The 16809-nt window shown below is 38.6% G+C and overlaps 1 protein-coding gene across 3 annotated transcripts in view; it reads left to right on the top strand.

Annotated features, from left to right (window-relative positions):
- Positions 1 to 16357, top strand: part of LANCL1 (LanC like glutathione S-transferase 1) — a 45931-nt gene extending 29574 nt beyond the window's left edge. For all 3 annotated transcript variants that reach the window (XM_019022167.4, XM_004033148.5, XM_004033147.5), the window contains exons 5-10: positions 6170 to 6305; positions 6869 to 7015; positions 9751 to 9933; positions 11231 to 11407; positions 12165 to 12237; positions 13061 to 16357. In XM_019022167.4, coding sequence (XP_018877712.1) covers positions 6170 to 6305; positions 6869 to 7015; positions 9751 to 9933; positions 11231 to 11407; positions 12165 to 12237; positions 13061 to 13137 — 793 coding nt within the window. In that variant the 3' untranslated portion in view covers positions 13138 to 16357. The remainder of the gene's footprint in view (positions 1 to 6169; positions 6306 to 6868; positions 7016 to 9750; positions 9934 to 11230; positions 11408 to 12164; positions 12238 to 13060) is intronic.
- Positions 16358 to 16809: the final 452 nt, after the last annotated feature.

Here is a 16809-nt window from a genome sequence, read left to right as displayed (position 1 = left end):
TCCGTCCGTTTATTTTGAGCATATGTGTGTCTTTGCACATGAGCTGGGTCTCCTGAATACAGCATACCTATGGGTCTTGACTCTTTATCCAATTTGCCAGTCTGTGTATTTTAACTGGGGCATTTAGCTCATTTACATTTAAGGTTAATATTGTTATGTGTGAATTTGATCCTGTCATTATGATGTAGCTGGTTATTTTGCCCACTAGTTGATGCAGTTTCTTCATAGTGTCAATGGTCTTTACAATTTGGTATGTTTTTGCAGTAGCTGGTACCAGTTGTTCCTTTCCATGTTTAGTGCTTCCTTCAGGAGCTCTTGTAAGGCAGGCCTGGTGATGACAAAATCTCTCAGCATTTGCTTGTCCGTAAAGGATTTTATTTCTCCTTTGCTTATGAAGCTTAGTTTGGCTGGATATAAAATTCTAGGTTGAAATTCTTTTAAGAATGTTGAATATTGGCCCCCACTGTCTTCTGGCTTCTGGGGTTTCTGCATAGAGATCCACTGTTAGTCTGATGGGCTTCCCTTTGTGGGTAACCCGACCTTTCTCACTGGCTGCCCTTAACACTTTTTCCTTCATTTCAGCCTTGGTGAATCTGACGATTATGCGTCTTTGGGTTGCTCTTCTCAAGGAGTATCTTTGTGGTGCTTTCTGTTTCCTGAATGTGAATGTTGGCCTGTCTTGCTAGGTTGGGGAAGTTCTCCTGGATAATATCCTGAAGAGTGTTTCCAACTTGGTTGCATTCTCCCCGTCGCTTTCGGGTACACCAAATGTAGGTTTGATCTTTTCACATAGTCCGTTATTTCTTGGAGGCTTTCATTCCTTTTTATTCTTTTTTCTCTAACCTTGTCTTCATGCTTTATTTCATCAAATTGATCTTCAATCTCTGATATCCTTTCTTCTGCTTGATCAATTTGGCCATTGATACTTGTGTATGCTTCACAAAGCTCTCGTGCTGTGTTTTTCAGCTCCATCAGGTCGTTTATGTTCGTCTCAAAACTGATTATTCTAGTTAGCAATTCCTCTAACCTTTTTTCAAGGGTCTTAACTTCCGTGCATTTGGTTAGAACATGCTCCTTTAGCTCAGGGGAGTTTGTTATTACCCACCTTCTGAAGCCTACTTCCGTCAATTTGTCAAATTCATTCTCCACCCAGTTTTGTTCCCTTGCTGGCAAGGAGTTGTGATCCTTTGGAGGAGAAGCAGCATTCTGGTTTTTGGAATTTTCAGTCTTTTTGCACTGGTTTCTCCCCATCCTCGTGGATTTATCTACCTTTGGTCTTTGACGTTGGTGACCTTCAGATGGGGTTGGTTTCTCAGTGGATGTCCTTTTTGTTGATATTGATCACCAGTGGCGCCTCCAGAACAGCAAAGTTTGCTGCCTGTTTCTTCCTTTGGAAGCTTTGTCCCAGAGGGGCACCCGCCAGATGCCAGCCAGAGCTCTCTTGTATGAGGTGTCTGTCAACCCCTGCTGGGAGGTATCTCTCAGTCAGGAGGCAGGGGGGCAGGGACTCACTTGAGGAGACAGTCTGTCCCTCAGCAGAGCTCGAGCACTGTGCTGGGAGATCCACTGCTCTCTTCAGAGCCGGCACGCAGGAATGTTTAAGTCTGCTGAAGTTGTGCCCACAGCCACCCCTTCCCCCAGGTGCTCTGTCCTAGGGAGATTGGGGTTTTATCTATAAGCCCCTGACTGGGGCTGCTGCCTTTTTTTCAGAAATGCCCTGCCCAGACACTGGACATCTGTTTTTAAAGTTACAAACCTTTTGATAATACAAGGCCAAAAACTCCCCCCAGTAACACCCTGAGGAAGTACTTTGAGGAGAGGAACAGAACTATCCTGTTTGTGTGTCTTCATTCTTCTTTCAGTGACATTTCAGTGACTTGGCTATCTCTTCTAAAGATGGGTTGCATTAATATCAACATATCAAAACAAATAAATGAAGCTGCAACAAAGTGCTTGTTTGAGAGTTTCTGAAAACACATAAAATAACCATTATGATTTATCAGTGATATCATTTCTTTATTTTATCTTGAGAATATAGCATGTACAACTTGCAGTTAAGTCCTAGTAATCATCGAACCCAACTAATGAATTTTAGTGATTTGAATTCAAATCCAGAAAAAAAGGGATATACTTCCTTTATTACCCTAAACTGTATTGTTTTAATAAGATGGTCTGAGCAATACTGTATTTTAGATAAATATTTGAAAGGTATTTGGTACCTACTTTGAATGTTCCAAATGCAAATGTGTTTGGCTGCAAAGTAAATGGAATGCTAATTATATATTGCCACCTAGTGGTAATGTGTGTCCTAACATCAGCAAAAAAGGAATGGAGTTAATGCCGTGGTTCAAATATTTTATTTCAGCTGGAATATCACTGGAATCAATGCAGTAATTCAGTGTAATACTTCCATAGAGCAGTGTGTGTTTAAAAAAAATTACAGTAATTTTTTTGCATAGTCTTTCAATCTTTGCAAAAGTAAATCAAAAGTACTTTATATTGAAATTCTATATAATTTGACACATTTATATTAAAAATAGGTTCATATCAAAACTTGAGATATTCATTGTTTACTGTAACAGTTGAGTTTGTATCTAATAAACAGATTTTGTTTTCTTATGGCCCCAACGTTACTGAGCTCCCAGTTCTGGCATGAGAAAAAAAATTCTTAATAAATGTTTTTATTAAAAATTTAAAATTCTTATTAAAAAATTAAAAATTACTTTTAAAAATTAAGGGAGTGTGTTTGTGTAGATATATATGGTATCGAAGTAGAAAACAAAATGGCCCATAATTCTATCCATAAGCCCTATTGTTTTAAAAAGGTCAAAGTATACAAGAAAATGTATTAGAAGAAAAAGGAAAGAAACCTCTAGCCAAGTTTCTTGGTTATCTATTTCTCAGTATATCTCTTCCTAAGATAACCACTGTTTCACTATGAATTGTTGCCTATATTTGTAGAAGAAAAAAATGGATGAGCCAGCATTTGCATATTTAACTAATTTGAGTTGCCTCAATTTGATGAGGAAATAATATGAAAAAGTTTAAACTGTTTCACTAACTGCAACTAGCCATGCTTTTTCAACCCCCACTTTCCTGCAGTTCCCTTAAAGCCTCCTTCATAAGTTTCTCTCAGTCTTTCTTTCATAACTGTCAGCCACTTTCACTCACTAAAATCATCTCATTCTGCTTATTTAAAACCTATCCTCTTCATTTTAAATGTTTTCTCCCCCCTCACCACAAGCATGTGGAAGTAGTGGAGAGGGAGATGGGAGAGGAAGATTGTTCTCTTTCATATCTGCCCTCCTTGCTGAGCTAGGATGTTTTCACTCACTGTATCTATAGCCTGGTCGTAACAATTGTTAGGTTTTTGTTTGCTTGGGATTTTGTTTGATTTTGTTTGTTTTTGTTGTACATATTGGTGGTCTCCAGAGATTGGCAGTAAAGGCTGTAAACCCCCTCAGCTCTACCCCTACCTTCTGAGTATGTTCAAATGAAAGCACAAGTGGGTGCTCAATTCTGCCAACTGTGCAAACACTTTAGGAAGAAGATACTCTTTAGACACACATACATACATACATACATACAGTCTCCTACCCTGTTTTTGTAGCTCAGAGAAAGTCACATTACCCTCAAGCCCTTCTTAGACTTTATTCATCAAAGAGTGGGAAAGCCCGTACCATCTCCCAAACCTCCAGCCCATCTTTACCACTCACTCCACCAATGAAAAACCATTTTCTATCATTCCTTAATAATAACAAATTCTCTGGTGTAGATTTTGATAAAGTTCCTATATGAAAAAGAGGCACTTCAGTGCTGAGTACCTCTGAGTGTTGACTCCTGCTTAGAGTACTTCAAATACATCACTTTGGGGCGGGGGTTGGAGGGACCTGATGTTTGTTACTTCAAATGCTAATTAACCATCCCTAGTGTATAGACTGAAGTTAGATGACAGACATGCACAGGCACGGCACACTGCTTCCGCTTAACTACTTTAAAATTAAATTTCCATATAGATAAACACGATAATTTCTAAACTGGAAGGGACTATTTATTTCACAGATGAAAAATTTTAAGAACAAAGATTTAGTGTCGAAAGCTACCTGATAACATTTGTTAGGGCTAATGTCGTCTCATTACTACTTTCTTCCAGAGTTTCATTGGCTCTTTGTGCTAATATCATTTTGTTAAGTTTCACCAAAAATTAAAATGTTTTACCTTAAATGGGATCATATCAAATTTATAGGCTAATTTAGGGATGATTGAGATGCACTTCAAAATTTCATGTGACAAAAAATCTAAAATAGCAAGGACATTTTTCTTCCCTATCATATTTGCTGCCCACTCCCCTCCCCCCAAAAAGGGAACATTCTCAAAGGTCAAACTACCAAAGATGGTTACTTTCCTAAACTGACTTCCCTCTGTGATCTTCTCCCCTACTTGCTGGTTCCTGAGGCTTCCCCTTTTGGTCTCTGATGAAAAGGCTGGGGCTTTGATGACCCTGCTGTGCCATGTCTATGACTGTGCATACATCTGGGGCCAGGTGATGTGGAGGACAGAGAGGTAAAGCAATGGGGGCTTATAACCCCTTCCTAAGACTGCAGTTCCTCCAATCTGTGGGGAAATTTCCCTCCCTCAGAGTTTAGGCTCCCAGGGCTCCCCTTGTCTTCACACCTGCTCCCAGCATGAGATTGCTTGTAGCTTGGGGCACAAGAGAACTGAGAAAAGGAAAATAAAGAAAAATGGAGGGTTAACCCATTCTCTCTGATATTAGGAGTTCTCTTTGTTCAGACAGCACTAGAGGGCTTCTTCTGGGTCTCTATAAGCCTACTTGTGCCTACTTTTGGGTTTTGTGCTGTACTGAGTTCAGACCAGGGGAATACCAGAGAGAAAAAATGGTAAACTCACCATTGGTTTGGTGCTACTTCAGATTCCTGTCCTCTTCCCCTTTTTGCATGTTACTGTTTGCTTTTCAGAGACCTCAAATAGCTGCTGTATCCTGTCCAGGTTTTAGAGCCACATTTTGAGGGAGACACAAGGTGCAGAGCATGCTTGCTCCATCTTACCTGAAACCAGAACTGAAAGTAACTTTTTCTGAGAAGCTCAACTGAGTCTATCCGTAGGGATTGAATGAACTATAATTCAGTGGGGTTCTATGCAAGTATTACAAAGAATGTGACTACTCTGTGTGCTATTATGGAACCATTGTCAAGATGTATTGTTAAATAGCAAGCTTTAGAATATTTATACATATGTATATTTATGCTTATGTGAACATAAAATCTAGGAATACACACAAAAAAATGGTAACCATGGTGATTTCTGAGGAGAACTAGAAGGCTGGGAGACTGAGGAGACGGAGACCTGACTGACACCTCTTGTACTATTAATATTTGCATGTATTGGCCAGTTGCAGTGGCTCACGCCTATAATCCCAGCACTTTGGGAGGCTGAGGCAGGCGGATGACCTGAGGTCGGGAATTGGAGACCAGCCTGACCAACATGGAGAAACCCCGTCTCTACTAAAAATACAAAATTAGCCAGGTGTGGTGGTGTGTACCTATAATCCCAGCCCCTCGGGAGGCTGAGGCAGGAGAATCACTTAAACCTGGGAGGCGGAGGTTGCGGTGAGCCGAGATCACGCCATTGCACTCCAGTCTGGGCAAGAAGAGCGAAACTGTCTCAAAAAAAAAAAAAAAAAAAAATTTACATGTATTATTGACTGTGGTAGATGAAACCTACTTCAAGTAGGCCTGGTGACACATTAAGAAATAAACGAAGGAAGGAGATGATGGGCCATTTGAGTGTTGGCTTAGTCCTTTCTCTGGGCTAAATGCCCTAAAAGCCAGCAGTTCTTGGCTTCTTTGACCCCAACTGCTAAAATACTCGCCTTAGGGCCTGCCTCCATGAGGAACTAGGGAGATTTCAGATAGCCTCAGCCATACGTTTGTATTCTTTCATTTTATGAATGTATTTGTCAGTTCCATTGTTAAGTGAAGAAATTTAATGGAGGGCTAATCTGTGAACCGTGACTGTTCTATAGATAGATATTATATATGTATAAACACATATTTTGTGTGCATGTATATTTTTTCAATGTACCATTTTTAAGTATACACCAATACGTGGTTCCTTTCAAATTATTTGGGGCATGTATTTTTATTTTTAGGCTAATTCACCTAAATAAGATTGATCCTCATGCTCCAAATGAAATGCTCTATGGGCGAATAGGCTACATCTATGCTCTTCTTTTTGTCAATAAAAACTTTGGAGTGGAAAAGATTCCTCAAAGCCATATTCAGCAGGTACCACGTTTTTGTGTTTTTAGGAGTCTTTTTAGGATCCCATTTACTTACTATCTGCCTAAACTATTGTTTGTGTATCTGTAGTTAGCACATTCCATATAAAGGAAGGTGTATCTGGACCTCTAAAGGTTGGGCACAGTCCAAGAACCAATAGCTTTCTACAGAGTGCTGTTGGAAACATTTCTGTCTCAAGAGTCAGAAGGCCAGTCTGCTCCATTTCAGAATTTAGAGGCCCTCTCCAAAGAGGATTAGAGCCAAATTTCACCTCCCAGATGGAGGATCTCCTTTGGTGGTGCCTAGAGGAGTTTATGCTTTTCTTTGACAGGCGAACTCTTGTAAACTGTAATGCAAAGAGCTCAAGATCCTCTATGCCCTCCCCCTTCTAGGCTAAATATAGTCCCACACACTTCTCTGATGGAGAATTAAACTGTGCCTTTCCCTGGCTATAAGCTGGTGTCTAATTTGTCATGTTCCCCATTACCTCTTAGTAAAAAAGTCTTTACCTCCTCCAGGAAGATTTTTGTTCAGTTAACTTGTTATTTTGGTTGGTTTTCTCCCTGTAGATTTGTGAAACAATTTTAACCTCTGGAGAAAACCTAGCTAGGAAGAGAAACTTCACGGCAAAGTCTCCACTGATGTATGAGTGGTACCAGGAATATTATGTAGGGGCTGCTCATGGCCTGGCTGGAATTTATTACTACCTGATGCAGGTAAGGAGTGATTATGGTGAAATTTTAAAATGTCCTTCCTGGCCCATGTACTATCATGGGTGAGAAAACAGATATTCTAGTTCTAGTTTGTCATTCTGTCAACCACTGCATTACAGTACTCTCCTTGTAATTACTTGTCCTAGACAAACAAAAGTAATGTTTACGAAGGTGCCTTTAAAAGTGTGTAAACATTAAAGGCCCTGCGTTTTAAGATGATGTTTGATTTGCAGGTGATCGTGCTTGCCCACTTAGTGCCACTTGTGCAGACTAAATAAAGTGTTTTGACTTATAATTCTGTATGAAGTGCCTCTGCTCTGCTCTTTCAGCCAGTGCTTTGAATTAAAACTATTATTCCACATTAAAAGGTACAACTGAGTCCAACAAATTCCAGGAATAAGAACAAAATCAATAGAAAACAAATGAGCGCTTGTTGCCTAATGCTCACTTAGAGAGCAAAGCTGAGGAGACTTCTACTTACCTGAAAAACAGCTGAATATGCTCTGCCCTACAGTTCTTAGGATCTAATACTATTGGGGCACATCAACCAAAGTCAAATAGACTAAAGACAGATAGAATTTACTGCAGCAGACATAACTTGGGAGAGATCAGAAGAGGACTTCTCAGGAGAGCATCATTTTGGGAGACTTACGAAGCACTCCTAAAGGAGAAATTGGCACTTCTGAATAAGAATTCATGGCAAAGAAAATTGATTTTTAATGGCAGCAGAGGTACCCCTGTCACCTTCCCAAGGCACACTGTGGCATAAAGAAAAGTGTTTCATTAACGTGTTCAGCAGGAGTGCTTGGATATACATACTACCAGCTCTTTGAGTAGCTGGCTCTTATAATACAAGGTCAGTGTTGGACCTGCCCTCTACCTATAAATAAACAAGGACAACAGAACTGAAAAACAAGATTATTATTACTTTTGAATGCAGAGTCACACATTGAGTGTTAGTGGCAATCAGAGACTAACTGGCGTATTTATTCTACACTTTTCAATTAGAGGTTATATAATTAGGATGTTGACATTTAGACTTAAATTTCTTTATTTTTCTGGTGCATGTCTTCCTCTCTATTCCCAGTAGTAAATGTAGATTCCTAAAAGTTTTCAGGAAAGAAGAGTCTTCTGAAGTTTCAAGGTTAGTTAGAATCAAACATATTAGAGGCCCTCTCCAAAGAGGATTAGACAGCCTTATCGAAATTTCACTGAAACAAATAATCAGGAGACATAGTTGGTTAGTGACTAGACAGCCTCATCAAACTTTCATTGAAACAAATAATCAGGAGACATACTCTGCCTCCTTGTGTTAGCTGTAGTAAGAAATCTGAAAACCCAAGTATTGATTTTTCCATTTGCAGGTTATCATCTCTTTGAAATGATTTAATTTTTAATCCTGAAAGTCTATTCTAGTAGGTACGCCTTCATCAACATAAAATAAAACATCATTATTTTTAGGCCATGTTGGGTAATTCCTGCAAGTTTGAGGAGAGTCCACTCATTCTACTGTAACACTCTGAGCTTAAATGCTATTCTTTGTATGAAATGAAATCTGCCTTCTAAACAACTCAGTCCACTTTCAGAATCTTGTGGAAGTCGTATTGTCAGCATTGCTTTGACCCCACCACGACCGCCTCCTGCCTGTGCTTCACACCACTGCCCACCCCTCACCACCACATGCCCCACACCTTGCCTAGTGAAACAGCACTTTGAATCTGTTAAAGACATTAGCAGTCATTGAATTAAGAACAGGACCAAAAGAAGAAACTAAAATGTGTATCAAAAATGGTGGCTCATATGCTGTATGTCAGTATGTCCTATGGATCTGTACGTTGTTATGTCAAAATAATGTGGCATTTAGATCAGTCCTAAATCCTCTGCAAAAAGACTTGATCTAGAGGCATGCTGTAGTTTGGAATCTAGATTCCAGGTCTCTTAACTTGTTAGTATCCTTTTTCTATTGAAAATACCACCTATCTCTTCTCTAAATGTAATAACGAAAGTCATGCTTGGTTTGTCCAGTGCATCTCTTTGTGACTTTTAAAGCTTGTTTTATATATTGAAACCATGGGAAACTTCTCTTACACTCACATTCATAGGCATTGACTTAGGAAAATTATTTATATGTATGTAGATAGCAATTAATATTGAAAAACAATATATACAAAATGCCGAGCACAGTGGCTCATGCCTGTTATCCCAGCACTTTGGGAGGCCGAGGTGGGCGGATCATCTGAGGTCAGGAATTCAAAACCAGCCTGGCCAACATGGTGAAACCCCGTCTTTACTAAAAACACAAAAATTAGCCAGGCGTGGTGACAGGCCTCTGTAATCCCAAGTACTTGGGAGGCTGAGACAGGACAATCACTTGAACCCGGGAGGTGGAGGTTGCAGGGAGCCAAGATCGCACCATTGCACTTCAGCCTGGGTGACAAGAGTGAAACTGCATCTCAAAAAAAAAAAAAAAAAAAAAAGAAAGAAAAACAATATATACAAAAGGCCCTAAGAGTTAACTGATAGCAATTTTACTTTGTCCCATTGTTTAAAATTTTTAAATGAAATCACAAAAGCTTAAAATAAAGACATCCAATAGGTGGAAAAATTGGATGAAATCCAAAACCTCTTAATGACCTTCCATTTCCCCTTAGCCATGCTTTTTTTCTGTTTTAAATATACTGAGACCTAGGAAGGTTTATTTGCTTCAGCAGAACTAATAATTTCCTTCTCATTTTTAGCCCAGCCTTCAAGTGAGCCAAGGGAAGTTACATAGTTTGGTCAAGCCCAGTGTAGACTACCTCTGCCAGCTGAAATTCCCTTCTGGCAATTACCCTCCATGTATAGGTGATAATCGAGATCTGCTTGTCCATTGGTGCCATGGCGCCCCTGGGGTAATCTACATGCTCATCCAGGCCTATAAGGTACTGTGTGTATTTTTGAAATAAATTTTTTTAAATAACCAAAAATTTATAATTTAAAATTAGTTTTATCCTAATCCATAAAGGAACAATAAATAAATCTCTTGTGGGACCTAAGATCACTTTACTAAATGAATTATAATTTATTCTCACCATCTATCTGTACCATAGCAGCCATTGTTTCATATCCTACTTTTAACAACACTTAGGTTGCAATGAGATATGGTTTATGATCCAGCATATTATCTAGCAATTCCACTCCTAGGTGTGTACTCGAAAGAACCAAAACCAAGCATTCATAGCGGCATTATTTATAATTTCCACAGGTGAAAATAATCCAAGTATTCATCAACAGATGAATTGATAAAATGTCATATATACAATGGAACATATCACAATGCAGTGGATTATTATTCTCCTATTAAAAGAATGACTTTCTGATACATATTACAACATGGATGAACCTTGAAAACATGCTAAGTGAAATAAACAGATATAAAAGGACAAATATTGTATGATTCCATTGTAGTGCATAAATAACACTAATAAAAAGCATGCCCTCACAGAACTGCAATCAACACAGATTTTTAGTTGAGAAAAAAAAAGATATCTATGACCATTGGTGCCAAATCAACAAATTACAACTCTGCAGACTATCGCTGGGCACTGGCATCTCATAAATAAGCTTTTAGTGTATCATATTCTACATTTCAGAGAATTAGATATATTAATAATAGAAAAACTTTTTAAACTGCCTTATCCTACTTTTAAGAACACTTAGGTTGCAATGAGATATTAAAAATATCTACTCAGAATATTTCCTAAGTCTTTGATGAAGATATAGGAGGCAGTAAAAGATTGTAAAGGTCTATCTCTATTTTTCTGACTGCATATTTAATAAAGAACAGTTGTTCTTCTCCAGTGTGTAAAGAAACTTACTAATAGTGAAGAGGGCATCAGAGTTACAAAGAAGATAGCATGTGTTCTTTGGAAAGTCACTCATGATAAGAGCAAGTTGCAAGTTAAATAATGCTGCTTCCTCAGTAACACCCACATAAACATACACACATGTGCAGAAAACTTAGACTGTACATGCCAAAGTCATGCACAGTTTTTTTTAAAGCCAAACTAGTCCATTTTAGTAATTGTCACTAGCAACATAACACATCCCTCTGTCACTAAATCCTTTACCCTTTCTTGCCAAGCCATCTCCCTCTTTCCTTCTTATCTATCAGGAAGGAATATCAATGGAACTTTCTTTTATATCCCATATAATAAAATGTGTCCTTTGCCTCTGCAGGTATTCAGAGAGGAAAAGTATCTCTGTGATGCCTATCAGTGTGCTGATGTGATCTGGCAATATGGGTTGCTGAAGAAGGGATATGGGCTGTGCCATGGTTCTGCAGGGAATGCCTATGCCTTCCTGACACTCTACAACCTCACGCAGGACATGAAGTACCTGTATAGGGCCTGTAAGGTAGGAGTCAGAACCACCAAATAGAAAGCAGCTCGGTGGCTCACACCTGTAAATCTCAGCACTTTGGGAGGCCGAGGCAGGCGGATCACCTGAGGTCAGGAGTTCGAGACCAGCCTGGCTAACATGGTCTCTACTAAAATGACAAAAAATTAGCCAGGTGTGGTGGCAGGCGCCTATAATCCCAGCTACTTTGGAGGCTGAGGCACAAGAATCACTTGAACCCGGGAGGCAGAGGTTGCAGTGAGCCAAGATCACACCATTGTACTCCAGCCTGGGTGACAAGAGTGAAACTCCATCTCAAAAAAAAAAAAAAAAAAAAAAGCAGGTCTCCCAGGAGGTTGTAGAAAGAGTTCTAGTTCATCTGATTTAATTCATTTATCCCTAAAACCATAGGTCTTGGATAACAAATACAGTTATTTAAGGAAAACCTTGAAAAGCCTTTCAATTAAATTAGCATTCCTTTAAAGAGACATAATTCTACTCAACAGCATTAATGGGAGAAAAAAATAAAGGTGTAGGGTGATTTTGTGCCTTTCTTCTTGAATAACCTTGTAGATACGTGACTCAGACAGCTCATTAAATTCCTCCCATGCTGTGTACTCTCTTTCAAACCATCCTTTTCTCTGCATTAATCTCCTTTCTCTGATGTGAAGGTAGTGTTTGACTTTTCAGAGTAATTTGTATAGACAACCTCTTAACTTTTGGGGGTGTCTCTGGAAGAAATCACTATACTAATTTAACTTGGTCTCATTTTCAGTTTGCTGAATGGTGCTTAGAGTATGGAGAACATGGATGCAGAACACCAGACACCCCTTTCTCTCTCTTTGAAGGTATTTTGTACACTTTATTTATTTGCCCTATAATATCAGCATCTACTTCTCTGCTTGGTAATTAATGTATTTAAGTTTTAGCAAAAAATTTTATAATTATTCTTAAACTACTTTTTTATTTCCTAATATGCTAAATCGATATTAAAAATCAATTAGCACATGTAATACCGCAGTCCCAATACTGGTAGTCATCAGGTGACTCCCTTTTATGGAGCCAGGCACATGTTGGGCATTTTGCAGATGCCATCATAAATCATTCAGCAAAAACATACAGGCACTACTACCTTCATGTCATAGCCGAGGAGACTGAGGCTCGGGAGCTTACGTTTGGTAAATGGCAGGGCTGTGACTTGAACTTGTCTGGCTCCATTCTTTCTCCAGTCTTCCACCGGGATATAAGGCTGAGCACCTCACTAGTGACCTCTTCTAATGTTGAACTGCAGTGTATGTAAACGTAGATAGATTCACACTTCATTTAAATCATTGCCGTTAATATTGTAATGTTGTTAATGTTAAAAAATGGAGCCATCCTTCGTTTTTGCAGAGTTGTAACTGCTCTCGGGGAGTGTCAGTGAGGTGAGGAAAAAGCCATAGGATGCCAAAGGAGGAGGGCCAAGAGGACACCCCCACCCTCCAGTGCGGCCTTGATCCAGACCTTAGGGACGAGGCCGTCACTGGTGGGCACCCTTTGTTGATGTTTGTGTGTTTGAATAGACTGAAATGCCGTGACTTTTTTTGTCAATAAAGATATGGGGGAAAAAGAACCATCCCATGAAATGGAGTCATTTGGTATAATAACTTTTGCCTCTTTCTCTTTCTTCAGGAATGGCTGGAACAATATATTTCCTGGCTGACCTGCTAGTCCCCACAAAAGCCAGGTTCCCTGCATTTGAACTCTGAAAGGAAAGCATGCCACCTGCAACTGACTGCATGACCCTTTCTGTATATTCAAACCCAAGCTAAGTGCTTCCGTTGCTTTCCAAGGAAACAGAGTCAAACTGTGGACTTGATTTTGTTAGCTTTTTTCAGAATTTGTCTTTCATTCAGTTCCTTTCCATTATCATTTACTTTTACTTAGAAGTATCCAAGGAAGTCTTTTAACTTTAATTTCCATTTCTTCCTAAAGGGAGAGTGAGTGATATGTACAGTGTTTTGAGATTGTATACATATATTCCAGAACTTGGAGGAAATCTTATTTAAGTTTATGAATATAACCATCTGTTACTGTTCTAAAAATGTTTAAAAGAAACTCAATATAGATAAAGATAAATATGTGACTATTATTGGGTATTACACTTCACTTCTCTTTAATATTTTTCCTCCAACTGGAGGGCAGACAATTTTCTGACTTGCTTTTCTCTAGGTGGTTCATTTTGAAAGGGGACAGAAATATAACTAAATGCTTCCAGGAGAAAAATTCCAAGAGTTGCAATCTGGACTTGGTACCTAAATATCATTTTTTAAATTCTTGATGCCTATTTGGACTAGAGGTAAACATACTTTCAGATTGGCCTGTTTTTGTCGGTAAGGCATACAGCCTTCAGAAGCCAACATTTTTAATCAAAAACTTATAAAACATGATGATCATTGTGAAAATTCTGAGTTGAAGGTTAGTTCAAGATAAGCTAACAATAACAGTCTGTGTTTTCTCTAAAATAATCTGAGTTTTTTGGAACTCTTTATTTAAATATGTTTGTTTTTCAGTATTCAAATAAGATCAGGAAGCCAATTTTCTATGTATGAATATGCTTTAACCTAGGATTTCAGTCCACTCTGACTGACTTTCTAAACTTTAACTTGGGTTTTTACAGTGACTGTGTATTAGTGCTGACTCTTTGGTATAAGCCATAAAATATTTTCCTTCCTATCAATTTATCTGAACTTTGGTCTTTTCACTAAATTGTACAGTATTCTACTTCTGTTTAAAAAGGGGAGATGAGAAAGGGAATACTATTTAACCAGTAACTTGAACAAAAACGCTAAACTAAGCATTTAATAGAAATGCTTTTTATTGAGGAGGTATTATCCAGAGTTCATGCTTAGAACAAATGCATATTTGCGTATCCTAGACTTAACAGTTCATCAGTTTCTGAGACCACAGAATCAGGTTTTCTGTAGTAGATAAAGACTCTCTGGTGCTTCAAATTCTGTACAAGTGTTTTGACTCATCAGCTTCTACTCCTTCTATTACTGCCTTTGCCTGGCTTGTTTTGTCTCTTTGCAACTGATTTTGCAAAAAAAATTGTAGCTTTAAAATAACAGGGTCTAAGTATTTTAAATGTGCCTATTTCACAGCTCTCTTGGTCACAAAAACATGCTATTTTTATTGGAACTTCAAACCAAATCCCCACTGAGTGTGTACTGGTTCCTGCAGGTAGCAGTCTCCTATTATCTCCTGTTTAGCACCAAAAGAGCTAATATTATTGGAAAGTGACCCTTTAAAGGCCACTGGCAGTAGGATTTAAAAAGCAGCCCACTGCTCAGTTTCTAGGATCAACTTCCTCCTTCTGTCACTTGTGTAAGTTGGCACTACCTTGTGCCTCTCAGATTGCGGAAGTGCTGCTGGTAAGCATGTGCATGCTCTGCCTTTCTTGTGAAAGTTTTCAATCAGCGATATCAGCACTTACACTAAGAAGTAAAAGTAGTGCACAGCAAAGCTAATTTGCTTTTGCCTGGGGTGTTCAGCTTGAAAGAATAAAGCTCATTTGGTTTAGTTAAATGTCTTACTCTACTGTGCCTATGCTTTTAGCTGCGTTACTAAGCAAGGGAAAAATAACACTTCCTCTGAGCCAGAGAAGACTTGATCACAGTTCTCCAAGCATCGTGATAGCAATGCTTAACCCCAGGAAGATTTCAAGGCAGGGAGAAGAACATTTCAAATAAGATTCTTGTTAACCCATTTATGCCTACTGTTCCCTTATTGGGACGCTAAGCTTGTGGGAGTCATTTACATCCTACTGCTCAAAGTCATTGCCAGGGTCTGATTTTTCACACAAAAAATTGCAACCCCCAGCATAAATGGGTTAGCTACTGTCATCTGTTAGCAAATTCATCCACACAAACACAATTCGAGTTTGTTTTTTTTTTTAAGCTTTTCAAAACTTATTAAACTGGCACAATTTTATATGTATGCTATTTGTTGTATTTATGCTTAAGAGCAAAAAAGTTTTGATGGGATTTTAAATTCAGGCAAAGCCTACAACGCTGAGACAATCCCCTAACAACATGGTAGTAACTAAAGAAACTTTTATACTAGGCTTCTTAGTTTTAAAAGGAAGTGGCATCATTGTTTCAGTTCTAGTTTGTATTTTTCTCTCAGATATTTTTCTTCTTTAAAAATCTTTCCCAGAAGTTGGTTCCTAGAAAACTCAATACCATCATCTCTTATCTCTATACAGGGACTAGGTAATAAAACCTTCAAATGTTGTCAAGCAGTGTTCATTTATCCTGTCACATGTTTCTGTTTCTATAGTAATTTAGAAATTGCAAATAGTTAACTTTTCATCATGTAAAAAGTTAACATTATCCTATTTCCATAGATACCATGGACGGTGGTGTGGCCTGAGTTGTCAGTCTTTAATCCTGAGTCATGTGGCTCTCTTTTCATCTTTGATGTCAGTTCCAATTATTTGGCATCAAAAACCTTCATGGTAGGTAGAGTTTTAGGTAAAAGTGGATCTAGGATTACTTTCTTTATTAACATTTCCTAAATAACTGAATCGAGAGACATACTCTGCTACTATGTCCTCAGGTTAATTTTTGTCTGATCTTACGATGCCCTGCCTTTTACTAGCTACTTTAGAAATAGAAAATGTGAAGAGTGACTACACATATACTCCTTTGGCTGCTAGAACTCATCTGTAGTCCTTTATTATTTACACTGAATTCCAATTTCATTTCTGCTTCCGCTAAGTAAGAGCACCTCATTCCTGTGTTTTGTCTACTACTGAGCTGTAGATGAACTGTTTCTCTAATTATAAAGCAAACTGTTTGGGATATTCAGGGAAACTACCCCAATGTTATGTTGTCATTTAATGGGAAAGGCTGGGATCATATGTATTTCTATGTTCTGTAAAGTATTTGACTTACTAGTTCTCAATAAAATTTTATTAGGACTATATATCATCATGTGCTTTTTGTTTGCTTTGGTTTAAACTTGAGAAATATTTTCCCTCAATGGCAAGTTATTGCGGGATCTGGCCAGCAGCCCGCAACGCAACGGGGCTCTCTCTTTGTTCCCAGGCAGATTGGCAGGTTGAGAAATAATAGACGCACACAAGATAGTGAAAGCCGGGTCCAGGGGGGTCACCGCCTTCTGGTCCTGCGGTGCCAACAATGCGCTGGATATACCAGCATTTATTATTAAGTTTAGTGAGGGCAGGGGTAGGTTAGTGAGGAATTTAGGGTCATTTGATTATGAGGTGAGATGGTCACGTGGGGATGAAGTAATGCTTTAACATAACATTTGTATGCAGAAGTACAGTATACAGGGATAAGAATTTACAATATAGTGTGTGCATCAGTAATTTCTAACAGAGCCTTAAAACAGAAACACATTCTTTCCATAACCTA

This window comes from Gorilla gorilla, chromosome 11 (genome assembly GCF_029281585.2).
Source record: "Gorilla gorilla gorilla isolate KB3781 chromosome 11, NHGRI_mGorGor1-v2.1_pri, whole genome shotgun sequence".
NCBI lineage: Eukaryota > Metazoa > Chordata > Mammalia > Primates > Hominidae > Gorilla > Gorilla gorilla.
This window is presented reverse-complemented; position numbering and strand designations above follow the sequence as displayed.